This window comes from Piliocolobus tephrosceles, chromosome 12 (assembly GCF_002776525.5).
Source record: "Piliocolobus tephrosceles isolate RC106 chromosome 12, ASM277652v3, whole genome shotgun sequence".
NCBI lineage: Eukaryota > Metazoa > Chordata > Mammalia > Primates > Cercopithecidae > Piliocolobus > Piliocolobus tephrosceles.
The window spans coordinates 37,774,202-37,802,095 of record NC_045445.1 but is presented as its reverse complement, the minus strand read 5'-3'; the positions used below and the strand labels follow the sequence as shown (position 1 = coordinate 37,802,095).

General features: G+C 34.2%; 1 protein-coding gene across 1 annotated transcript; it reads left to right on the top strand.

The window, feature by feature from the left end:
- The first annotated feature begins 2,813 nt into the window (after positions 1 to 2,813).
- Positions 2,814 to 27,894, top strand: LOC111536095 (sodium- and chloride-dependent neutral and basic amino acid transporter B(0+)). Its single transcript, XM_023202371.1, has 14 exons — positions 2,814 to 2,996; positions 4,033 to 4,198; positions 7,199 to 7,330; positions 8,926 to 9,087; positions 9,882 to 10,029; positions 11,154 to 11,286; positions 13,034 to 13,174; positions 17,584 to 17,812; positions 19,472 to 19,597; positions 20,786 to 20,904; positions 21,440 to 21,539; positions 21,817 to 21,926; positions 24,064 to 24,231; positions 25,255 to 27,894. The coding sequence occupies exons 1-14, from the start codon at positions 2,949 to 2,951 to the stop codon at positions 25,399 to 25,401; spliced, it is 1,929 nt and encodes a 642-aa protein (XP_023058139.1). The 5' UTR covers positions 2,814 to 2,948; the 3' UTR covers positions 25,402 to 27,894.

Sequence of the window (27,894 nt, the reverse complement as noted above, 5' to 3'; positions counted from 1 at the left end):
TGTCATGCCCAAGTTAACAATCACTTTACTATTGCCTTTCAGACTGTGGCTTAGGCCTAGATTGCAAGGCAGATGAGTGGTTACACTTTCTCTCTTCCTACTTATTTTTTATTACTCCAATAATGAACAGTCTTCTCCTGTTTTCCCACACCATGCTCATTCATATCCCTGTGATTGAGTTTACGTAGTTCCCTCTCTCTTTCACACATTCAACTTCTATGCTTCTTTCAAATTCCAAATCAATAATTCATAAACATAATTTGTTCATTACTTAATAAATCAGGGCCCAAAGAAAAGAAAATATGCTCTTGGATCTCTTGAGTCTTTGAAAGTGAATTACAGACCAGGTGTCCTTTCCCTTTTTTGGCAACAAAGTCATTAAATTACTTGTCTGAGTCAATTTTTCTAACAAATATTTACTGAGTGACTACTCTGCATCAGGTTTTGTGCTAGATGCGTGGAATACAAGAAGAATTAACACAGTCTCCCTGCCTTCAAATAACTGGTAGTCTAGTGGATGATAAACAAGTAATTTCACACAATATAAAAAGAATATAGGGTGCATAGGAACACAGAGGAGAAACATCTAAATAATAGAGGAGGAAATATTGTGAAAAGACCTGGAGGAGGGCACCCAAGCAGAGTTTTAAAGGATGAGTAGTAGCCAAATGAAGAGGAGGGTGGGAATTTCTAGAAGAAGCAATAGCATGAGCAAAGGCACTGAGGTGAGAAACATCATATTTGTGCATCCACAGAAAAGGACATACACACTAAGCATTTGAGACAATAAATGGAAAGAGATGATACTAAAAAGGTAGGCAGGAACCAGGTCATGAAAAGCAAAGCATGGTAATGGGAATAATCCTACCCGCACCCCCGCCCCCGCCCACCCCACAAACAGAAGTATATTATCTAAAATCAATCTCACATGTTATGTGTTAAATGTTCCAACTCTCAAAGGTAATAGAAACTTTACTGCATAACAGGCAGGGAGAGTTGGTCCCCCTGTATAACAGATATCCTTTCCTTGTGATATGGTTGGGCTTTGTGTCCCTACCCAAATTTTATCATAAAATGTATTTCCCATGATCCCTACATGTGGTGGAAGGGACCCGGTGGGATGTCATTGAAACATGAGGTGGTTACCCCCACGTTGTTCTCGTGATAGTGAGTAAATTCTCAGAAGATCTGATGGTTATATAAGGGACTTTTCTCCCTTTGTGTGGCACTTCTTTCTCCAGCTGCCGTGTGAAGACGGACGTGCTTGCTTTCCCTTCCACCATGATTGTAAGTTTCCCAAGGCCTCTCCAGCCACGTGGAACTGTGAATCAATTAAACCTCTTTCCTTTATAAATTACCTAGTCTCAAGTAGTTCTTCATAGCAGCATGAGAATGAACTAATACACTTTGTGAGTCCCATATCTCTCTATCCTTAGGATTCTCATTTTCTGTCTATTCCCTTGGTTACCAGTTGTTTGAAGGGCCCCAAGGTTGGCTCCTTTCATTTATATAGGACTTTGATAGTTTAGTAAATGCTATTGGATTTGCTTTTTAGCTCATCCTCTTATAAGGAGGTTTATAAGCCCTTCTTGCTCCTCTCCCTTCTATGTTTCATCTTAACCTTTAGGTCATACCAGTAGTGTATAGTACTAATAGGCACACACTCATGCATTAGCACTCTCCCTCCCCTAATGTCCCATTGATACATACACATGTGCACACACACACACGCACACTAGCCTTTGTTACGTTCAAGACAAAGTTAAATAAAACTTATTGATACTTTCCTTACTACCACCCTACATCTTTCATGGACTTTTCTCTACCTTACCTGCCATGATTCCCCAGGGCATATTTCTATTGCAAATGGAAAATTCTTTCAGTCAGTGGAGAACAAAGGAGCTGTACATAGGGTACAGAATTTGCCTATTTGTTCGGTCCTCTGTGTGCATGAATTTGTGCTTTGCTTCATAGAACCACCGTCACTATCTCTTACCTGGGCAGACTGAGTTTAAATCCTTTGAGTTTCCTGATGAAAAGGCATTCCACTGGTAAACAGCATTATAATAATTATTTCCTCCCTGGTCAAGCTGGGATGTTTCCTCATAGTTTACTTTCTAGGCTTCATCTTTCTTACAGAGAGTGCTCCTTTGTTAAGGTTAGAATTTCCCATAAACCTGCTCAATAATTTGTTTGTGTTTGGCTTCTTTGAAATACTATACAAAGCAATCCCTGTAAAAGGCAAAGCTGTCCTGAAGGCTGAGAAAGGAGCCTGAGACATAGGCTCCAAGTTGCTCTTTTCAGGCAGAGCCAGGTGGGTAATCTTATCTCAGATGGCTGCTTTTTCAAGGTGCCCAATTCAGGGGCTTTTCCTCTGGGAGCAGCATTTGCCCCAGGGAATCGAGTGCTTCCTAGTCAGGGGCAAAACTTTGGGAAATCTGAGGACCCAGGGTGGTATGGTCTGTTAGGGAGAATTTTGGGGAACAGAATGGCCCCCTTCTCCCTCCAGCACGTGTGCAGATCAGCACTTGGCCCCAGAACAGAGACCAGATTGAGAGGCGAGGTTAGGAGGAAACAGGGGACCCAGGAAAGGAGGCTAGATTGCAAACGCACCTACACAGCTCTGAGTCAAAGGCTGTCAGTCATCTCGACTCAGACTGCTCTGCTCTCCAGCAGCCCAGCCCTTTCTCAGGGCTGGGGCAGGAGATTGCTACATGTAGGCTTATCTGGGGAAAAAACAGAGCCTCACTTTAGTCCCTTCCGGTAATTGACACTACTGGACACCCAGGAGGGGGAGGAGAGAGCTTCTCTTCATAAATGGTCCCACCCCTGGGCAAGGTGGCTCACTCACTCTGGCAGGTAGGAACAGGTGAGTGTGCACCTGCCACAAGTCAAGCTCAGCCAGACTGCAAGAGGAGGCGAGGCGGAGCCAGCCGAGGGAGTGAACCATGGACAAGTTGAAATGCTCGAGTTTCTTCAAGTGCAGGGGGAAGGAGGTAGGGGTCTGGGAGCTGCGGGAGGTGTGGAGGACCTGAGAGTGGAAAACTTAAGGGGGGTTGCTAGTCTGTTTTTGCTTTCTGTGGCTGTTCCTTGTGCTCCACATTTCTGTTCAACTATTAGGTGTGCCTGAGACATACCTATAGAGTAGAGAAGAAAGAAAAGCTCTTACTCTCATAGCTAGAAGACTCAGGGCCACCTCATCCTTTGCCTTGGGGGTACCCACAAAATCCGGTTCTCTGTCCCTCTGCTAACTGTGACCACATGCTAGAGGAAAGTACAAAAGTACACACTGTTCTTAATTGACCCAAGGAACCCTCCATACCCCAGAGAAGTGAGCAGATTGGGAGAGAACCCCTGTCCCTTCTCTCCCTCCAAAGTGGAGACAGAGCTACTTCATCTGGTGAGACAGGATTATTTGTCTCTGCATATTATTCTGTGGCTTTTAGAAAGGCACTGATTTTAATCTGTAAGACAGAGAAAAGTTAAACTACCCTTAACTTGATACATCCAATACTATCAAACCATAAGAAAAGTTTATAGATTCTTGCTTTTTTTTTCCAGCAGACACTACATTTGATACTGCTCAAAGAAGATCTGCTACAATATCAGTAGTAATGACTTTATCTAATTCATCTTTAAGATTTTTGTATTTGAAACCTGATTTGTCTAGTTTCATTTTCCCCTCACACTGGTGTGACAAACACTTTTGTATTTCAAACCTGATTTGTCTGCCTTCATTTGTGTCTCACACTGGTGTCACATTTAACGTTTTTACCAAAATTTGGATAATCTCAGCTGATGGAGTATTAAACATATCTACTTACAGAACTTTGCTCATTTTAAGGCGTAAATGTTGTAAAGTAAAAGCAGCTATCAGCAGAAATCTTCCCAACTTTGTAAAGCATTCCCCTGAGCTATGGTTTTCAGGGTTTCTTCCCCCCATTTTCTGTTGCTCTATGGATTTGTGAAGTTATGCTTCTCTGGAATTTGTAATGGTAGAAAGGCAAGCTGTTGATATTTTTTCTTCCCCAGAAGGTGTCGGCTTCATCAGAGAATTTCCATGTTGGTGAAAATGATGAGAATCAGGACCGTGGTAACTGGTCCAAAAAATCGGATTATCTTCTATCTATGGTTGGATATGCAGTGGGATTAGGAAATGTGTGGAGATTTCCATATCTGACGTACAACAATGGTGGAGGTATTCTATTTCACCCCACCCCCACCCCCGCTTTTCCCTCCAGTTTTAAGTGTGGTGCTGTATGGCCTCTGAGGATATTTTACGAGTTGAAGGAAGGCATATGATAGTTGACAGTTTGGGTTAGTGGGAGAATGAGAAATAAGCATATTGAATTTATTATTAGTCTGAACTACTAGCTCAAGTTAGAAAGCTAGTTTCACAAAATCCTCAGACATAAACTTGATAAAAGCTTTATTTTTAGCACTTCTAAGCTTCTGATTTGAGATCTCACGTAATCTTCAACTATGACATACTTTTCCGAATGTATGCATGTTTCTGTGATAATCTATTCAAACTCAACTTGTGCTTTGCTTAATTTATAGCTGAATCAGAAAGAAACAGAAAAATAAGTTTTATTAAGAAGCTCAAATAAATTATTTGCTTAACTAAAATAATGCATTACATTTTGGTGATTTAAGTGTGGAAAAAGATGATTAAAAAGTAATTAAAGTTTTAGTATTTTAAGCTGCAATACTGAGTTACATGTATTCCAAATTGGACTGACTATGTAGAAGATCCTTCTAAAATGAAATAATTTACTTCAATAATTGATGTTTTATTCCTGCAAAAAAACACTGTGTATACCTTGTAGATCATTAGAGTAGACTGAATTAGAAAAAGGAGAAAAAAATAACTTTGAGGTGGCACACAAAGGGAAATAAAATGAATTGCACAATTCTCTAGTAATGTCCAAACAACTTTTCACTTACACCATATTTTATTTACTTGTAATTACAGGTTCTATTAGAAGTATAGAGGTGGCATGCCCTTATATTTCATAACTGGGTACCAGTGAGATTGTGCCACTATAATTATTTTTCTTAGTATAATAGGATTTTGTGTGGTGATATTTCAATCACATTTCTTGTTAACTGGTTACATTAAAATATTCACAGTGGTCTTCAGAGACTTAAGAAAGGAACTCTGTTTATTAAGCACTTTAAGTGTCAGTAGCATGAATTCCCCTATCTAGAAACTGGGTCATTTAGTCGTCTTGGTATCGAATATTAGCTGGAAAATGCATCAGAAATCAGTTTTATTTCCATCTATGTCCTAAGGTCCAGTGTGGTAAAGAGAAGCATTCTGGATCATTTTGAGCCTCTTGTAACTCATGTTTAGAATAAGAAATTCCCTGTGCCTTGACATCATACATAGGTCCAGTAATTGCCATGAATTTTTAGGAACTATATTAAACTAGTTTTAATAGAAACTTTGAAAATATAGTCAAAAAATAATATTAATTGTATGCTATTATATTTTTCACTATTTCCTCTAAAATTTAATATGCCATATTGGCTTTCAATTTTTTATAATAACATCATTTGGGTAATAGATGATCTAGACACTCTCAGTCCTTCTTCTTTTGTCCAAGAGTGGAAGAGGAAAATGAAATTAAAATTTGTTAAATGCAAATCAGGTTTAAAAATATAGTCAGGTTTGAAAAGTTATTTCTAAAATCTGGAAATATTTTTATCTGTATATTCTTTTTAACAGTTTATTAAAGAGAAATGTCATACCACTTTAAGGTCTAGGTCTGTAGTATTGACAATTTGTGGCCACTACATTAGCAATGTATCATCTATGGATATTATTAATAATAAAATAATATAATAGATGAAAAGTCAGGTATAACACTGAAGAAAATAATCTTTTTTAAAGAAAAATACCTGTTCACACTCAACTGGTAAAGCTTGTTTATTATTGTAGTTAAATAGGGATATTCCAAATTTTTTTTCTTCATATTTGTCATTCATAGGACTTAAACTTCTATTAGTCGTAGTAAAGATGGTATGTGCATTGCAACATCTATACAAACATATTTTTCCCTGTGGTCTAGTGACTTCCAGCGTTAGTGTTAAAGTAAACCACTTACCTATGAATAAATAACAAGTACTTTATAGACTCATTTCTAGTAGAATGCATTTTGAGAGTTGAAAAAATGTTATTCCTAGGTATGATGTTACAGTATCATAATATGAAAAATACTTGAGGCAAAACTGTAATATGAGTAAATAAAATGTATACAATCTGAAAACCCATTTTTATCCACTGATTCCCCACATTCTTTATTAAACTTTGCCAATACTTCTGGAATGCTTTATTAGTAAGCTTAATATTGTGCCCTTGCTTCAACCTATAATTTGGCATGGCTTCTAATGAAAAATACTATGCCCCAAAAGTGGAAAGAAAGAAAAAGGAAAATGAAAAAGGTTAAAAGGATGGGGGAGGTGAATTGTCTAGTGTGGGAGAATTATTCCTTATGAAATTGAAAGATAACTACAAGTATTTCTCAAAAGTTCAGAGTCTTCAAACAAAATCAATACATTTTGTACTAACACTGAGTGAAGAACCTTGTGACTCTTTGGAGAATAATAAACTTAATTGCAGTAACTTACACTCTGAGCCACATTAGCAGTTTTACCCCAAGTCTTAAAAATATACCGTTTATCTTTAAAGGAGAAAGGAGGAAAACCAATGTTGAACATGGGCCATGTGCCTGGCATTTTAGCAAGTGTTTTCACATAGACCCTGTATTTGAACCCTTACCACAAACTGAGTTGGCATTGTTCTCCCCTTTTATAAGGAATCGAAGGTTCAGACGTTAGACAAATTGCTGGAGGTCACATAACTGGTAAATGGTCTAGCCAGGATTTCAACCTAGGTCTATCTGGCTCCAATGCCTGGGATCACTCAATTCCTCTGGCTTACTTTTTATACTCTACAATGTTTAGTAATCACAACAGCCTCATTTGGTAATACTAGCACCCCATTTCGTAGATGAGAAATCCAAGGTTTAAAAAATCAACTACTTATTCATAGAAAGTAGTGAATTTTAGGCCCAAACCCAGCACTCTCTGATTCCACTGTATCAGGATGCTTTTAAAATGTTGTGCTGGTTGTCAAAGTGCCATCAAGACTTTGAACTGTAATAGTGCTTTGGTTCTTTCTCACCCTTTTTAGGCGCCTTCTTGATACCTTATGCAATTATGCTAGCATTGGCTGGTTTACCTTTGTTCTTTCTGGAGTGTTCACTGGGACAATTTGCTAGCTTAGGTCCAGTTTCAGTTTGGAGGATTCTTCCATTGTTTCAAGGTTGGTATTAAAGCATTTTCTTCACCATGGTTATTTGTATATTTGTGCATATAGCTACCTTCACTGTGAGGAACAGAAAATTGCTTAAAATTCTGACAATTTAAGGCAAAGAAAACATGCATTATTGTTGTTTCACTGTACAGTATGCCACTGCAGAATTTAAAAAAATCAAAGGTTTTTATTTCTGTTTATCATGGGCTGCAGAAATGGGAAGGGTTAGAAAGCACACTAAAAACAGTTAGAAGGGTGTCATTATTTTCCCATTTTCACCTTGTGAATTCTTTTGCCACATAGTCTTGTGCTCTAGTTTAAAGGCTCTAACTTTTTTCTACTTCATGTGTAGTCTGTGTCTTACTGCCTTTGCATATCTTTTACAATGCCTCATTCAGAAAAGTTGAAGGGTAGGTCACTATTTTTTCTTGGATGCTCTTAATGGAATAGGACACTGATAAAGCTGAAAAATGCCTTGTTATTAAACATCAAACCACCTCTTTTGACTGAAGATTAAATATCATTTTGGTATGTGCTAGCTGCTGAAAATTATTTGTTTTCAATGCAACATCAAAAATAAATTCATAGTGAGGTGAATAGAATATTGTTCTGGAAGAGTGGAGAAACTACCTTAAAAGCTAGTTTTAAGCATAGGAGTTATATTCAGCATGCTAAACTGCATTTTGAAACTACTTAGTTAAGGAAACTTTGGATATTTAAATTCAGATTGTTACTGAATTATTTAATTTTCTTTACACAGGGTTGTAGATATATGTACACCGTCCCTCCAGGTCATTATTTTAGAGGCTTCATTTTCTACTTTTCAAAATGTTGATGTATAGATGAATATTGTATTGGTCAGTGAGTAAACAAGATATGTGCTTTGAATTTTTTTCTTTTTGTCTAAAGATGTCAACTTTGCATGATCTGACAAGAATATGCAGGCTTAATAAGAAAAAGTAATAGACATGGGATTTTCTTTGTGTGAATTTGATGTGCTTACAACAAGTCTTCTGGCCTTGGCCTTAATACGCTTTCTAATCAACTGAGAAACTGCATCAGAAAGCCAATCATCAAAATAAATTTAAATTTAGAGGAAAATTACTCAGACAACATTAACCCCTACTCTCCCAGAAAGAAAAAGGAAAAAAGTCATTTAAAACAGTCTTTATTTATTTATCTATCTATTTATGTATTTATTTATTTTTGAGACACAGTCTCACTCTGATGCCCCAGGCAGGAGTGCACTGGTGGATCTCGGCTCACAGCAACCTCCACCTCCCAAGGTCAAGCAATTCTCCTGCCTCAGCCTCCCGAGTAGCTGGAACTACAGGCATGCACCACCACGCCTGGCTAATTTTGTATTTTCAGTAGAGACAGGATTTCACCATGTTAACCATCTTGAACTCCTGACCTCAAGTGATCCGCCCTCCTCAGCCTTGAAAAGTACTAGGATTATAGGCATGAGCCACTGCATCCTGCCTGAAATAGTCTTTTTTATTTTAAAATAGATTTTGTGGTAATTGAGATCAGGTTTTTTTATAAATTAGCAAAATAAATTTCACTTGAGTTTGGTTTTTATTTTAATTGTTCTTTTTTTCCAGGTGTGGGAATTACAATGGTCCTGATATCCATTTTTGTGACAATCTATTACAATGTCATAATTGCCTATAGTCTTTACTACATGTTTGCTTCTTTTCAAAGTGAACTACCATGGAAAAATTGTTCTTCGTGGTCAGATAAAAACTGTAGCAGATCACCAATAGGTAAAATTTGTCAACCACCAAATAGTTCTTTTATATATTTTTTATAAGCTTCAAGGGTCAAATCATTCTCTAAGCAACTTAGGTACGATTTTAAATGGTCCAAAGGTCACTGGTGAAAGCAGAAGATAGCATATATAATCGGAAAAATGATTAATACAATGTGTTAATCCCCGAGAGCAGCCAGGAAGGCTAAATCATGCCTAAGAGTACTTCTTCCAGGCCTATGTCCTGGGCAGGAGAGGAGAAACTGAGAAAATGATAAAGGGAGAAAAGTACTATCCAGGATAGTTGTGTGTGTCTTGGGAGACAGTAGGTGTTGTTCATGTCATATGTTGCTAATCTTTGGGATAATGTACCATCCATGTCGTAGACTATTACCATTTTAATTACCTATGTACATCAGAGGATAAATTTATAAATATTTAATGCTACTGAGAAGTTTAAAGGCCTTAATTTGTCTATATGCATAGGTTGGATAGGTAAATCAACACACAAAAGTTTGTTAGCGTACTAAACCTCAACTGAAACAATTGTTACTCTATACCTATTGTTACTGTAAATACAATCACAGCTTAAAAGGGTAGACAGTTTTGTAATCCCTCCTAGTTTAGTAGAAAAGATTTTAAGATGCTGAATGTACATAGCTTATTCCATCTGTAAGGTTTCTACTCCACTTTTTTCAAGTAACAATTTTTATGATAATTTAAATATTTTACCATTAAAACTTTTTTTCTAGGAAAGCAATCTTCTAAAACTAAGTACATGTCTGTGTCTATATTTTTTATTATCTTTAGTAACTCACTGTAATGTGAGTACAGTGAATAAAGGAATACAGGAGATCGTCCAAATGAATAAAAGCTGGGTAGACATCAACAATTTTATCTGCATCAATGGCAGTGAAATTTATCAGCCAGGGCAGCTTCCCAGTGAACAATATTGGAAGTAAGTATACTAGATGATTTACTTTTAAGCAGATGTTATCTTAAAATTTATATAAAACAACAGAATATTAATCAATCCCTTCCTTAACACATAAAAAGGAAAATCAGGACAAATTGTATTTCATTTAACTCAAATGTCTACCTATCCCAGGTGATTAGTAGTTACCTGCAAAATTAGCTCATAGTCAGCAATGTGTCTTTCATAAATTAGTTATTAAATGGGCACAACACTGTAATGATTTATTAAGCACTTATTAGCTATGAGTTAGGAAATTGCTTTGAAGAAAACATATACAAAGTTTAGACTATAGTGATCAAGTTGTAATGATAAATCGTTGGGTGATGAGTAATATTGCTTTTTAAAAAGTGTAATTCTTCAGCAGTTTTGTTTACTGTTGTCATTATATGGTAAGAATAGATATGTAATGTTATATTTACTTTCATTAATTTCAAATGATCTCTCTTTACTTACTCTATATCTATCCATTATGCTTACCTAATATTGTTGACTCTACTGCTAAATGACCTCTTCTTCATTCACTGTTAATGACCTTTGTAACTCTTTTAAACTTTGGATCTTCAAATATTCTCAAACTTCAAGCTTAGAAATAAGATCCTAGATCCATGCATGTACTTAGTGAGAATCTTGGAATTTTACAGAAAGTCTGTGGAAAAGGTGTGAATAACAGTATCATTTGAGTTTGATGATATCTATAAGTATGGAATGAGGAAATATTTGATATAATTTTAAATGTTTTCCTAATTATTTTAACATGAGAAAATACTATAATAGTAAAATAAAATAATCTGACATAAACTCAATTTCTTTATATAAAAGATCTCGAAATAGAGGAAAGTAATAGCTAAAAGAATCAGTAGATCTTTTATTCTGTGGTTTGAAACTTTGGATTGGCTGTGGTTAACTGAATTCAGAGCTTGGCCATTTAATGAACTATCTGTGCCTCTTCATATTGATAGTATCTATCAAAGGCTCACCGAACTTCGACATATTAATAAGTTACAATATTCATGAATATTCCACCTGGATAAATGCTATTACAAAATTCAATGTATTTTCTTTAAGTCAAGTGATTCTGTGATCATAAAATGACTTATATGTTTCAGTAAAGTGGCGCTCCAACGGTCAAGTGGAATGAATGAGACTGGAGTAATTGTGTGGTATTTAGCACTTTGTCTTCTTCTGGCTTGGCTCATAGTTGGAGCAGCACTATTTAAAGGAATCAAGTCTTCTGGCAAGGTAACTTGAAAAACACATTAGATAGTGATATAGCAGCTTTCCAATTTCATTGTAGTTCAATATCAAGCATTATCAAAAACATGTTTTTTTCTTCTATAATGGGAGCATTCAGATGTGTGAAAAGCTTTCTAAATAGTTATTTTAAGCTCTAAGTAAACACATAGGATCTCTGTTATTGCTAAATACAAAACAAAGAAACAAAATAAAAACTAGTACTAGAGGTGCACATTTCCTAAAAACATGGACTCTCTTAGCTGATAGAGCATTCTGAGGTTTAAGAGTATATTATTAAATTTTCTATCCTACTATATAAAGAAGCATCTTGAATGGAATCATATATTGCAATGTATGGTTTGGAAAGTCTAGATCCTTGTTCTGTATAGAGTAATAGTATCAGGAATCCCCCAGTTGGAGAGAGAGAGAGAGAAAGAGAGAGAGACAGAAATGTGTATGTTTGTGTGCATGTGTGTGTCTGTGTGTGTGTGTGTGTATATATATATATATATATATATGTATATGTATATATACACACAAACTATGTATTCATTCTCTTAAAGATTGCCAAAATGGACACAGAACTTTTTCTCTCAGTGAAAGGGCCTCTTCTGAAAAACATTCTGTTATATTTTCTCATTTCATTGTTACTTTTATAAACTTTCAGAGAGAATAATGGTAATTTAAGAGAACAACATGAAATTTTCTCTGTGAACAGTTACACAATACCCCCCAAAAAAATGTCTATGTGTTTTTAACTAGTCAATGGATATTTCCTCAAAGGTGGAGGACAGGAATCACTGGGGATCTTGTCTTTGTATTCTGAGTACAATATCTAGCACATTCAGTTAATGTTAAGTTGTGATGAGACATGCTGTTACATTACAAAAATACTGTGAATTATCACAAATCAAGTGAAAACTTTCCAAAATGTTTTAGTTCCACATTTTTTAAACCCTTGGTTTCCTTTTGATGTTAATATTGAAAGAGTCCATTAAAGTCCATTTACCCAGGCAATTAATTTTTATTGGTCTCTGGATGACTTGTTTAAATCATCTCCCTGGATGTATTATAAAACACAGGACATCTACGGATCAAGGAAATCATCCACATTAAGGCAAAGCTGGTCTCAAAGGCAATCTGCTCATCTGGAACCATGTGTTATCTAGTACAGAAGCAGTGCACTTGTATGTGTGCTATCAAACTTTCTTAATCGAAGCTGTAAGGATAACAGTAACAGGTGTCCAGTATTCACTTCAATATGCTTTTCTGGGATTTGAACATCTGCTAGGAAATATTTCCTTTTCTTTGAAGACTGAATATATATTAATCAATGCAGGGTTTAAATAATTTCTCTCCTCACCTCAATGCAGTAATTTACTGAGAGAAGACATTCAGTCTCCTCAGACATGTATAAGGATATATTTATGAGAGCAGAATGTTTTAGATCCCTTATTTAGATTCTAAATCTAGATAATTTAGATCCCAAGTTATCACTGCTGATGTATTATTTATTTACAGCATAAACCTGGGAAATGTGGATTAATACATCAAAGTATTTTTAAAATGAATCACTTGAGAGTAGTGAGGACGAAAATAAGAAATTATGCTAACTTTGGTATATCATCAGACCCTATGAAATCCCCTGTACTTTATTTAATTGATCACAACTGGCTAATAATTTTACTTGTATAAAATTATACATCATGATTTAAAAAATAACTTACTAATTTTTGGTTACTTTTCTTGGTAGGTGGTATATTTTACAGCTCTTTTTCCCTATGTGGTCCTACTCATCCTGTTAGTACGAGGTGCAACTCTGGAGGGTGCTTCAAAAGGCATTTCATACTATATTGGAGCACAGTCAAATTTTACAAAACTTAGGGAAGCTGAGGTGAGTCTTAATTTGGATTTCAAATTATCTGAGGAGGTAAATCTTAAAAGCAAATGCCAAACATTTTTGGTTCCATATGAATATAGCAATGTAATAGCTTGCAAAAGAATATACAGTTAAATTTGTTAGTTTGTATCCACTAGGATGTCTGACTTAGCTAATATTTAACATGCCATTAATATTCTTTTATTGATAGTGAGATAATTTTTAGAAATAGGATTTTTAAAGTAATTTTTATTCATATAAACTGATTCCACTTGACCAACAAAATTCCAGGCTTATTAATCTGGAAAACAATATTTCATGCATAAATACCTGCAAGTTGATGACTAGGGCTATGTGATTTATTGGGTAAGCTCAGAGAAGCTTTAGAGATTACTGTTGAAAGTTTAATGGTCTAATATACATTTTAATTTTCTTCAAAATTTAATATCCCCAAAATATTATCAAATTTTATCTAGTGAATTGTGAACTTAAAACATAACTTTGACATGGAGTAAGTATTCCATAACCAAAATTGTTACTTATATGAAAAACTTAAACATGTGCCATGAATAAGAATTGGGTAACCCTGTTTCAACTTTACCTTCAGATAATGGCTGAATGTATCACTGGCATGTAACATCTTTTAAAATTTGACTGCTGAGAGTATTAACAGTAAGTGTACTACAGATAGTATGCTTCTATTAGTATGGCCTAGAATACTTTCGGTTTTTTTTTTTTTTGAAGACAGAGTCTCGCTCTGTTGCCCAGGCTGGAGTGCAATGGCACAATCTCTGCTCACTGCAACCTCTGCCTCCCAGGTTCAAGCAATTCTCCTGACTCAGCCGCCCAAGTAGCTGGGATTACAGGAGTGTGCCACCACGCCTGGCTAATTTTTTTGTATTTTTAGTAGAGATGGGGTTTCATCATGTTGGGCAGTCTGGTCTCAAGCTCCTGACCTCAGGCGATCCACCCGCCTTGGCCTCCCAAAGTGCTGGGATTACAGGTGTGAGCCACTGCACCCGGCCCTTTCACTTTTTACTAGTCACATCACATTCTTAGCACACATTAAGCTTCTGTTCAACTAAAAACCTGTAATTTTATGTTGAAATCAAGGGAGATTATGTTAATATTATCTGCCATGCTAGTAGTACTATTCAAAATGGATATTAGTTTTAGTTTGCTATAGTATTCTTCATGGAACTCATGCTAATTTCCAACCATTGCTGTCTTCTTCTCTAAATACTTACAAGAGGATGTGTAATTACTTCTTGTAAATTTGTTTTGTAAGCAGTGCCAAATGTATTAGCTTTTAGTTGTGGAAATCTGTCTTTAATTTACAATTACCTTTCTGAAAACTGAAATGCCAGTCTTTGGTCTTTGGTTACCTTTTTTTGTGCTCAATAATTTCCACTCAATGATTAATCACATAGCTTAAATTTATTTTAGATCTATGGAATTTTATTATTGTTGTCTTGGAGATTAGTATACATTGATGTGTCCACAGGGCATCTAATTTGCTTCTTCATTTATCTTGGGCCTCACTCTTTTTATCCCTGTTGGTTAATCTCTTCCTAATTTGAAGACCATTTTGGATGGTGAATAAGAAACAAATAAAATGGAACTTAGCATTCATCACCTTCTCCACGCTAGGTTATTGAACAAGATAAATTATGTTAATGCACTTGGAAATAGTAAACTTTTATATAAATATGAACTAATGTACAATTGTTTCAATTATTTCTGTTATATTATACTATCTTGTTAGAGTTGCAACATTTTCCCTAAGAATTAGAATCACCGTTTTCTTTGAAGCTCATGACTTTGAGCCTAGTTAAAAATCCCCTTTGATATTCTTTTAGTGGCTTTTGCAAGCCTAAGATATCTGGGTTTTGTAGTTTCTTGAAATCATTCTGAAAAATTTATATAACACTTTTATATTGGTCTGTGTTTCAGTGACTCTAACATCTTTAAAAAATCAGAGTGAAACCTAAAGCTCCTTGTGAGACAAACAATTTAATCTTCTTACCCCTCTACTCTCCAACACAACATGACCCAACTCCTTCTTTTTGGGGTTTGCTGGCAATGACAATTGTTTTTCTTAGATTTTTTAAAATTCCTCACAATATATATTCTAAACATGGAATCATAATCAGCTGTCTTTCCTTTCCTTTAAATATCTGAACTTCATTTAGATCTCTAGAAGAGAAGAGAACCACACAAATTTATAGATAGAGGAGTTTTCAGGTTTTCAGCAATGCGAAGATTATTTTTCTAACTCCCTCATTTTACAGTAATGAAACTAAGACTTACATAGATTCCATTTTAGCCAATTGTACACAACCAATTCATAAAATTTGAATTACGATTTCCTAATCCCTACTGTAACAATCTTGTATATTGGTATGAGATTAATAGATAGGGAGATTAAAACTGTTTGGAATTTCTCTTCACTTTTGTCTGCAACCTAGGTACACATCATGGTATTCAGTAGCAATTTTACACAACTCAAGACTGCCACACCCACTTCCAGCTCCCCTTGTCTATCCCAAAAGAGTTTTCTATGGAACTTGAAAACTGATTCTAAATTTTATTCGAAAAAGAAAAAGGCCAAAACCCCAACGTGTATCTGAAGTGAAGAGGACTTGTCCTATCAGATATGAAACAATATTTAAAATGCTGTACTAATTAAAATAGTGAGGTGTTAGCATAGGTAAAAACACATAGACCAGTGGAACAGGATAATAGTCTCAGAAATAAATTCAAAAACAAATGGAACTTGGTATGTGGCAGAGGTGGCAATGCAGATCAATAAGTGATGATAATCCAATTGATAGAATTGATATCTAGTTGATTTAATTGATAATATCAATTATCCTTGAAAAATTGATATCCCATTTAGGAAAAAACATCAGTTGGAAATTTCACATATCATTCACATATCACACATATTGATATGCACAATATCAATATTAAGTGAATTGAAAAGTTAACAATATAGGCAAAACTTGAATTCCTTTAGAAGAAAATGTAGAATAGTACCTTTATAACCTTGGGCTAAGCTGTTTTTTAAAAGTAATAGAGATCAAAGATAATACATATAGTCAAAGATGGATACCTTCAGCTACAGTAAACCAACAACAAAAACTTTGGTTCATCAAAGGACACAATGTTAAAAGGTAAACAAAATTAACTCACAAATTTGGGAGGAAATAAAATCAACATATATAATAGTCAAAAGATTAGAATCCAAATTACATCAAGAATTTTAGAAACCAAGTAAGACAGCTCAAATCGAAAACTGGCAAGATACATGACCAGGAATTTCACAGAAAAAAACAAATCATATGAAAAATGAAGTGTTTGCGAGTAGGTGGAGGAATGGGAACCCTCATAGCCAGCTGGTGGGAGTACAAAATGGTACAACCCTTTAAAGAACAATTTGGCAAGATTTAGTAGAAGGGAGGAATGCATATACTTTTCAACATCACAGTTCCACACCTTCGTATGGGGAATGTACAAGAATGTTTACAGCTCCATAATGGCAACATACTGAATGACCTAAATGTCCATCAACAAGAGAAAGGATAAATTGCGACATATGCAGTGTGGCAATAAAGAAGTGGAAAAAGGGCCAGGCGCAGTTGCTCACGCCTGTAATCCCAGCACTTTGGGAGGCCAAGGCAGTCAGATCACCTGAGGTCAGGAGTTCCAGACCAGTCTGGCCAACATGGTGAAACCCCATTTCTACTAAAAATACAAAAAAATTAGCCAGGTGTGGTAGTGCATGCTTGTAATCCCAGCTACTTGGGAGGCTGAGGCACAATAATTGCTTGAACCTGTCAGGCGGAGATTACAGTGAGCCAAGATTTCACCACTTCACTACAGCCTGGATGACAATGTGAGACTCTGTCTCAAAAACAAAAACAAACAAACAAAAACAAACAAACAGAAAAGAAGCGGAAAAGAATGAGTAAAACTACATATATTTAATTTAGCCAAATGAATTTGCTTATATTCTTTCACTTTTGAATTACAAAGTGGACATTTTATATAGTTCAACTTGATGGATAAATCTCACAATACCTAATAAAAAATGGCATGTTGTATATGTTTACATGCATTAAGATAACTTTTCTATAAATTCCAAAACAAAGCATTCAAACCTAAATGTAAAGAAGAACAAAGAAATTATGAACACAAAAGTCAGGATAGCAACTACCACTGGTGGGTAGAAGGGTGATAATGATGAGGAAGGGGTACAAAAGGGATTTAAAAGACTAACATTTTATTTCTTAAGCTGAGTAGTGGGCATTTGGGTGTTCATTTCATTGTTATTAATAATATATTCATTTGCTTATGTGAAGTATTTACACAAATAAAAATTGAGTGTATGTTTTAAAATATTAAATTATTTTCTCTTATAGGTCTGGAAAGATGCTGCCACTCAGATATTTTACTCCCTTTCAGTGGCTTGGGGTGGCTTAGTTGCTCTATCATCTTACAATAAGTTCAAAAACAACTGCTTCTCTGATGCCATTGTAGTTTGTTTGACAAACTGTCTCACTAGTGTGTTTGCTGGATTTGCTATTTTTTCTATATTGGGACACATGGCCCATATATCTGGAAAGGAAGTTTCTCAAGTTGTAAAATCAGGTATATAATACTATATATTTTCAACTTTGATTAATTCAATGTATCTCACTTATGAAACTCCACTAGAATTTATAGAAATTTACTTAACACAGTCATGATTTAGAATATTGAATTTTCTTCCTCATTTCATCTTATATAATTTTGTTGCTGTAACAATATAACAATTCTTAGATTATCCATGTAAACAAGAGTATATTAGGGAAATATTGCTGAAGAAGATAGGATGTTTAATTTTGTTTAGTCCTTGCTAAGCACTTCCCACGCATTATAAAAGAAACAAAATGTATATACAAATTCCCTCTGTGCAATTATATTACTGGGTTTGAATTTTTAAGACACATGAACATCATATAGGTGAGAGAGTCAAGTGACTTTGAGTTCCCAATTGTGTCTAGCTTTAAAGGAATCTTAGTGAACTCCCTAACTTTACAGATATTAGCTAGGGATGCTTAATTATCTGGCTACAGATTCCTGGGGAAAAAATACTAGGGTTGTTTTAAGTAGGGATGCTTCATTAAAATTTTGTTTATCGTTAGTATCATATGATGGAAAGACTGGTGATTCATAACGGAATGTCAGGGATCTTGTAGATTATCTAGTGTCTAGCTCCTCATTTACAGAGAAGAGGATTGATGCACGGAAAGGTCATATATGTCTAGCAGAAGGTCAAATATTTAGGAAGTGATAGTGCCTAGACTAAAAGCTAATTTTCATGAATCCTAAGTTAGTCCTCTGGGAGGTCGAAGAAACTTAAAAATACTTAAAACCGAGGATCACATAATTAATATAACTGGCACAAAATTAAAAAGCATTTTAAAAATAACATCAAATGGAAAACAAGATTTAATTTATAGTTTCATTACATACGATTTTGCATATATGCATATAGTGATTCTGGGTAAACATTTGGAGAGAAAGTTAAAAACAAAAGTTAGTCCCTAAATATATCTTTTTTTAATAGTGCAATTCTTTTTTTTTTTTTTTTTTTTTTTTGAGACGGAGTCTCGCTCTGTTCCCCAGGCTGGAGTGCAGTGGCGGGATCTCGGCTCCCGGGATCATGCCATTCTCCTGCCTCAGCCTCCTGAGTAGCTGGAACTACAGGCGCCCGCCACGGCGCCCGGCTAATTTTTTTTTTTTTTTTTTTTTTTTGTATTTTTAGTAGAGACGAGGTTTCACCGTGGTCTCGATCTTCTGACCTTGTGATCCGCCCACCTTGGCCTCCCAAAGTGCTGGGATTACAGGCGTGAGCCACCACGCCCGGCCAATAGTGCAATTCTTTTAGAGTATCTAGGCTAAGAAAACGTGAACTAATTTATGTTTCTGGAATTTAAGACAGTTTTTATTCTTTGTCAATCTTAAAAAATAAGATAAGTCAAATAAAACTATTAAAAGAATTCAACTTTTTTACATAAGGAATGTACCATTTACATTACAATCTATTTGCTAACTTAATTCATGTCACATGTTCACATTATCATATCACAAAACAACCAAATTAAATATTGTAAAAAGGGAATGTGAAATAGTTGGTAAAAAAAATTTATGTCATGGATTGTGTTGCCAAATAAGATGAGATTTTTCTAATATCTTATGTTTTTAAATGTTTAAATATGTGAATATTCTTGGTAACTAATTTAAAATATTATACATTTTTCGTAGGTTTTGATTTGGCATTCATTGCCTATCCAGAGGCTCTAGCCCAACTCCCAGGTGGTCCATTTTGGTCCATATTATTTTTTTTCATGCTTTTAACTTTGGGTCTCGATTCTCAGTTTGCTTCGATTGGTAAGTAATACTTCCAGTGGTAACATATTCCTCTTATATTTCTTTTGCATTTCCTCTATTTGAAAACGTGCTTTTATTACCCCAATTACCCCCTCTAGCTGTTAATCTCAGAATGATCTTTCTGAAAGTTGTTTTAAATGAAATTTAAATACAGAAAAATACTTGACACTCAAAAGGAATACACATTAATATTTTATCATATTTGTTTCAGATATTTTAAGAAAATAAACTGTTACAGGTGAATTTGAAGTCCTCTGTCTTTCTTTTCCTAATACAAGTCACATTTTTTTCCTAGAAGTAACTCTTACCATAGATTGTGTATGTTATTCTGTCCATGTTTATATACATTTTATATGTATCTGTACATAGCATATACATTTTCAAATTTGCACATAAATGTGAAGTTTCATAGCATACATATGACTCTGAAAGTTGTTTTTGCATTGATTATGAATCCCATTGATACAAAGGCATATAGATCTAATTAAATCATAATCTCTTTGTTGACATAATAATGTGCATATGAATGATATACAATTTTTTAAAAATTACACACACTGCTGCAATGATCATCCTTGCACATACTTCTATGAACACATAAGGATTTACCTAGGTTACAAGACTAGAGAAATTCTGAAACAATTTTCATCCTACCACTCTCTCACATACAATATTTTCAGTTTACTCTATTTATAGGATAAAATCCAGACTTTTCTGGTTGATTTTCAAAGTCCTTGAAAATTTCAAACATATTTTCTGATATTTTCATTCTCACATCCTTCTACTCTTAGCCATTTCCCTATTTCATGAGCACATTTATTTCTAAACCTAGAATCCTTTCTGTTTCCACACCACTTATTCAAATATTTACGTTATTTAAAAGTCCTACTAGAATTCTTCCTTTTAGACTAATTCAGTTCACAGGGGACTGTTACCTTACACTTGCTATCAATGAAAAATCATATAAAGCAGATTAAAAACAACAAATAGAGCTGCATTTGATTTTCATCAGAACCAAGTGGTGACTGCCAAAAGAAATAACCCTGTGGGTTTTTAAAAGCAAGGAACAGGGCTCACAGTCTATTTTCAACATATATTTGTAAATTTGATTAACATACATTGAATTCTGTGATTAACAGTATTGGCAAATAAGTTGACATATAACACGTCATTTCTCCCCCTCTGAAGAAACGATCACAACAACAATTCAAGATTTATTTCCCAAAGTGATGAAGAAAATGAGGGTTCCCATAACTTTGGGCTGCTGCTTGGTTTTGTTTCTCCTTGGTCTCGTCTGTGTGACTCAGGTATACTATAGCATTTTTTTTCATAGAAACATATTAGTTGTAACATACTTTATAACCTAACTAAAGAAACCAAAGCTTAAGATGATGCTTAGTGACAAGTCCAGGTCTGACTTGGGTCAAGGTTTTCTGGATTTTAGCCCATTTTTCTCCATTACTACTTTTATAGTAAGTCTATTTTGCAGATGAGGAGGCTGAATAATGGACAGTTACCTCAGTTACAATAAGATTGTAGACTTTAAACACAAACTACATTTCTCACAGCCACTTCAGAACACACAGACATTGCATACCATTCTGATAATCAACAAATTTAAGTACTTATTTTCTTTCCAGTGACTCAGTATAGATTGAAAGATTTTGGAGATATTTAAACTCACATTTGGGTTTACATTTGAAACATTGCTTTTCACATTTTAGCAGAAGGGAAATTGAAGGAGCATATGTCAAGATCCAATTAATAGATTCAATTTGAATATCCCATTAGTCATAAAAACAATTAAAATATACTTAGAAGTAATTAATATTTTTTTGATAGGCTGGAATTTACTGGGTTCATCTGATTGACCACTTCTGTGCTGGATGGGGCATTTTAATTGCAGCTATACTGGAGATAGTTGGAATCATCTGGATTTATGGTAAATAGTAACTATAAAATTATTTTCCAGTTTTATTAAAATAGTTTAGTTTGATTCATTTTCATTATGTTTACCTAACTATACTATTAATTTTTATACTATTATAACAGCAAAGTACAATATACTGGACAAAATTATGTTATGAAAAATATAATTACAGGTGTATGATTCATTGTTGTCATACAGAAAAATGTTTAGACACAGAAAGATAATTGATGCCACAATGGTTACTGGAAGAAAATAAGCAAGGACTCAATGTACTCTTTGTTTTCTTTAGGAGGGAACAGATTCATTGAGGATATAGAAATGATGATTGGTGCAAAGAGGTGGATATTCTGGCTATGGTGGAGAGCTTGCTGGTTTGTAATTACGCCTATCCTTTTGATTGTAAGTAATAATATACCATGAACTTGGTTTCAATAATACATACATTCCAAGATGAACTTAATAATTCACATTGAAGACAAAATGCAAATTAATTTTATAAATGAATGATTTTCAAGTTTTGCAGTATTTATGGCTGGTGCCTCCAAGTTGCCTAAATTAAAATGCCTTTGCAGTATTATTCTGAGGCCATCAGTTTAAACATTTACCATTTGAGAAAATAAACAGGTTCAGATAGATGTAAAAGTTATCAATAATTTAAAATTTATGAATAGAAAAAATGAAAATAAAACATGTATTTGCTCATTCCCTAAAAAAATATGTTGAGCCATCAATAATATTCCTAACCTCTCTGCCAGGCACAGAAAAAACAAAGATGCATAAGGCCCAGATCCTCCCTTCAAAGAATTCAGTTTAAATATACTGACTGCTGAGAAACAACAGTCCTATTTTAATTCATATTTTATCTCTTAATGAGGCAGATGAAAGCAGTAAAAGAAACTTACCTGTGTCAATAGGGGCAATGGTTTATATTAATAAATTCAATGATTATTACTATTTAGGAGCTGAGGTAAAGCAAAAGTATGTCTTACTCGAGAGACATAACTTATCGACTTAAAATCTTCAAATAACATTTCAGGACAGTAAATGGCTGAGCACCAAAATAAACACTACACTGGATGGAGAATGATTATGGACTAGAAATAATGGTGGTGGGGTGAGGCAGTGTCAAAGCTTCATAGATTTATTTTGGTTCTCATTGCCTTCATGCTTCAAAGGTTTTCCTAGAAAAGGCCATTAAGTAATTATATCCAGGATTTCCTTCAAATCTAAAGTATCACATTTGTTTGTAGAGAGGATTACATTTTTTAACATTATGAGATCACTTTCAAAACGTGAGCAGTTTGGAACGAGATAATGCTGAATTAAAATATTTGGATACTCCATATTTTTGCTAAATGATTTTGAAAATGATACTAAATATTTTTATTTCACAAGTCTCCATAATAAAATAAATCCCCTTGTAAACTTAGAAGGTTTAGCTGGATCTCTTAACAAGCTAATATTCAATGATTACATAAGTTTGACACCTGAATTTAATTTAAAATGCAGAAGTATTACATATGAAATGATTTACATTACTATCTATTTTCTATAAAGTCATGTGTATTGGACTCCACTATCCCTCATCTATTCTTTTGTAGTTATGTACATTTATAGTAACTGTGAAATATATTTAAATTACTGTAATTAAATTAATGGAGCTAAGCCATTTAATTTTAAAATTAAACTTATAGGTCTATTTATTGTTTTCTCACTGATTTTAGTAAAACAAAAACAGCTAAATTTAAGGAAACTCTTTGATAATTATTGGGTTTTGTTTTGTTTCACTTTACCAATTTCTAATTAATTAGTTTTAATGCTTCAACATTTCGGATTTATTTTAACTTGGCCTTAAAATGTGTTCATCTTTAACATTCAGATTTGACTGTATTGCCTAAACATATATTGAGGATTTTTGTTTGTTTGTTTGTTTGTATTTTGTTTTTCCCTCAGTAAGATGCTGGAAGTGAAATGTGCTTTGGTACATGCTCATCAATACTGTGTGTAAATGCATGTGTGTTTTTGATGTGTCCAAAGGGGAGCTTTGTGCAGTGGGAAAGAATAGAAACAATTCCTAAGCAAGGAGAAAAGTGTGCCCACTAAAGTGTACTTCACATTCTCATTGTATTAATCTATATGCTGGCATGTAGATTTAATCTATGGCATAGAATAAAACCATGCTATTATAAATCAAAGTGAAAAGCTCAGTAACAGAAAATTTCAGATATTATTTTACTTTCAATCTGATATATGGTCAAGTATTTTATTGAAATATATGTTGAACAAGTATTTGGATTTATAAATATATGATGGTGTTAATTTTGGAAAAATTTATTCGAAGTAAAAATAAAAGTTATTTATTTTGGTTCATTCCATATTGTTATCTTCTGGTTTGTTACCTGATTATTTCAATTATTTGAATATATTTTCATATTATTTTTGATAAATCACATCTGAGGAACAGAATCAAATTGCTAATCATCAGTGCAATAACGTCTAATCTTTAGCTTTGTCTTTGCATATTTAACTTTGACAGGCAATATTTATCTGGTCACTGGTGCAATTTCATAGACCTAATTATGGCACAATTCCATATCCTGACTGGGGAGTTGCTTTAGGCTGGTGTATGATTATTTTCTGCATTATTTGGATTCCAATTATGGCTATCATAAAAATAATTCAGGCTAAAGGAAACATCTTTCAAGTGAGTGTATTAAAATTGTTTATACTTTATACAAAGTAGTTATGATCAAAATGAAGTTTAATTTACTGACATCGTGGTAATATGAAATTATATGAAATGTAATTAATCACTCCTTCCTCTTGACTACTTCTATACCTGACACAGTCATCTGTTACTAGTGCAGAATATGGTATTATATTATTTATATATTTGCTGTGTTTCTCTATGCTAGACTATAAGCTCCTTGTGGGGAAAGTCTGGTCGTATTTGTTGCTGTATCCTCTGGCCTTGCTACAGTGCTTAGCATATGACAGCTATGATATCTATACCTATGTTGAGTTGTCCCTGAAGATGTCACAAGGCAAATGATCTGTTTGCTTTATATCCATAGTCACTACTTTTAAACCTCATCTGGCTATAATATACATCCTAATAGTGTTTTTATACTGGAGTAAGCCTGGTAAATATCTTGAACCCAATCTAGAGCCTGAGTCATCCCTCTTCCATGGAGGTCTAGGGGTATGAAGTTCATTATGACATCTCAGTAGGACAATGACAAAGGAGGCTCAGCAGTCTTAGATTTAAATAAATTTCTAAGTCCATACAACGATGGATCCAAATCAATGGTTTGATCCTGGAACTCCCATTTCCTTTGTTCTTGAAACACATCCCAGCTATACACTGGTTTAAATCCTCAGCTTGTCCTCATCCTAAGGCCAGGATAGAAATGTCTGATTCGGTGAAGGTACAGAGTAGTCACTCTGTTACTCTAATGGGTTCACACACCTTGTTTTGAAATCATTCACTTGCTCAGTTATTTTGGTTTAGTAGTTAATATACTTCTATTAACAACTAGCTACATTTGATTATACCTTTTTCTTGGTAAACTGTGCATTAAGAATTTAGATGATCACTTTTTAGTTTTCTATGATTCTTATTTTTAGTAAAGAAATAATTTAAATGAAAGTACAGTTCAATATTAGATTGTTTATATATTGTAGCACTTAAATTCTAAGACAATGATTTTTTGTTTTTGCATTTCAGCGCCTTATAAGTTGCTGCAGACCAGCTTCTAACTGGGGTCCATACCTGGAACAACATCGTGGGGAGAGATATAAAGGCATGGTAGATCCCAAAAAAGAGGCTGACCATGAAATACCTACTGTTAGTGGCAGCAGAAAACCGGAATGAGATCTCATTGAAAAAAATATAGGATTGTATAATGTGATTTTTTTTTAGAATGGGGGAAACTTATTTATTTGTATGTTAACTGAATAGGAAAATGTACTTACTATGTTCATGATGGTGTGATTTTTTTCACATTTAAGCAGGAATGCAATATAAAAATGTGAATCTCTTAATGCTCAGCCATGTGCTTATTATATTTCTTTTTAGATAATGTATCTGTATAACACACACACACATAAGTGTCTCTATTTCACAATTATATTTTTGTAAATAGTATATGCTTTTTTTAATACATTGGAGGCTTTATTTTGAGCTAATTTCTTAGAGAATAGTTATATTTTCTATTACACAAGTTTAAAAATATTATTTACTTGTATTTTCTTAATTTACAATCTTTCTTTTCCACAAATATTGGTGGGAAATAAATCAGTACATTTAAAAGAAAGTGTTAAAACTGACGGCCTCACTTAATTAGAAACGTGATAAATATATGGACAAATGGACTATATATACTGTAAGAGGACTGTAGTTTAATATTTTCTATCCAAATATGTTTAAAAACTTCGTGCATTTGTTATAGCTCATGTTTTCTATATGAACTTAGTCATTAATGTTCGTTATAAAAAAGTGAAATAAGATGGAAAAATAAGGATCCTACAGCCAGTAAGTGATAAATCTAGAAAATTGAGTTTCGAGTACCTCTTTTCCCATATACAATCTTCCTTCCTTAGGTCATTTGGAAGAAAACTATGACCCATTTAATTTCTATTGTGTTTCACAAAATTAAGAGTTGTTCATATACTCTCTGAAATATAGGTTTAATTTCAAATAGAATATGGACTTAAAGGTTAATGAAAAAATGGCTTTAATCAATTCTAGCATTTTATGATTGTAATACAGGGCTGATAGAGTGATTTTTGTCTTACATGAATAAGTTACTACTTACAGGTGATAACTTACATACTATTGGAAGATAAACTTGTCAAACTTGTCAAGAATTAGCAAAGCCAAATTAGAAAATCCTGTGTCCTACTTTCCTTACCAAGGATAATTAAATATATCACTAAGAGCTTTATCTATTGATTATATATTGTTGACAACTGGTTTAAGCATCATAGCCTATGATGATAAACACTGCCTACATATGTAAAGAACTTTTCATAAATTCTTAAATTTCTTAACCTAGGCTGCAGGGAACATATGAAACCAAAATCATATGGAACATTTTCTGTGTGTACATGTACATGCATTTTTCTAGGGAGACTGTCCATAGGTTTATCAGAATATCAAGGAAACCTGTGACCCAAAGAAGTTTAAGAACCACATACACCGCTGCTAGCTTTTTGTGCTTGGCAAATGAGTGACAATAGAAGAAATAATTTTTTTTACACACTTTAAAACATTTTATCTTCCTTGTGATTGAAGATGAAAGGAGTAAGAAATTAAGGTCTTTGTTTAATTTATACTGGTAATTTATTTATGGGGGAGGGAACATGAAGGTAGGTAAACAGGTAGGTCTCTAATTGAACCACCTCTGTAAGTTATGTATGTATATATAAGCTGAAATTGTGTTTGACATTCTGAGGCTTTTCTTTTTCTTTTCCCTTTATTTTTTGGTGGGGGACTGGGGGTCAGAGTCTCATTCTGTTGCCCAGGCTGGAGTGCAGTGGCATGATCTCAGCTCACTGCAACCTCTGCCTTCTGGATTCAAGTGATTCTCCTGTCTCAGCCTCCTAAGTAGCTGGGACTATAGGTGCCCGCCACCATACCAGCTAATTTTTGTATTTTTAGTACAGACAGGGTTTCCCCGTGTTGGCCAGGCTGGTCTCGAACTCCCAACCTCAAATGATCTGTCTACCTCGGCCACCCAAAGTGCTAAGATTATAGGTGTGAGCCACCGTGCCCAGCCCATTCTGAGGGTTTTCTTTGAAGACAGGTCAAATGCTGTTAGTAAACTTCAAGAGATTGTTAATCCCTTAGTTATATCAGATTTTATAATATTTGAAAATAGATGGCTAACAAGAGGTTAGAAATACTTTTCCTTAATTTTAATCCACATTGTTACATGCATTCTACCACTACATTTTGGTGCTATTTAAGGTGTGCAATTTTCTATAGGTGACTTTTGAAATTCAGGGAAGATTTGGGCATTTTTAATGAAAGAATATCTAACTGGGGGAAGTGTGAAGGGAAAGAAATCCTTTTCAAAAGCTGACCACAAAGAGTAGTTAAAAGTTGTTGTCACTGTCTTCACAAGTGTGTAAAGCACAGATCTTAATAGAGTGCTTGGCATATTGTAGGATGCTCAGTGGTGGTTTTTATTATTATTACTCATATTCAACAGTGGCAAGAAATATTGTTCCACATAATGGAAAACATTTCCATCAAATCCCACTTACTTTAATGTAAACTTGGAGATAATTTATGGTATTGTATTGTGAACCATTAATGAAAACTTTTTCACAGTTGAGTGAAATTAAAATCACTATATCTCAA

Excerpts from the sequence above, each read along its gene's own strand:
- LOC111536095 (XM_023202371.1), top strand. The coding sequence starts at position 2,949 with ATGGACAAGTTGAAATGCTCGAGTTTCTTCAAGTGCAGGGGGAAGGAG. Across the intron at positions 2,997-4,032 it reads TCAAGTGCAGGGGGAAGGAG|AAGGTGTCGGCTTCATCAGA; the intron begins GTAGGGGTCTGG and ends TTTCTTCCCCAG. Across the intron at positions 13,175-17,583 it reads CAAAACTTAGGGAAGCTGAG|GTCTGGAAAGATGCTGCCAC; the intron begins GTGAGTCTTAAT and ends TTTCTCTTATAG.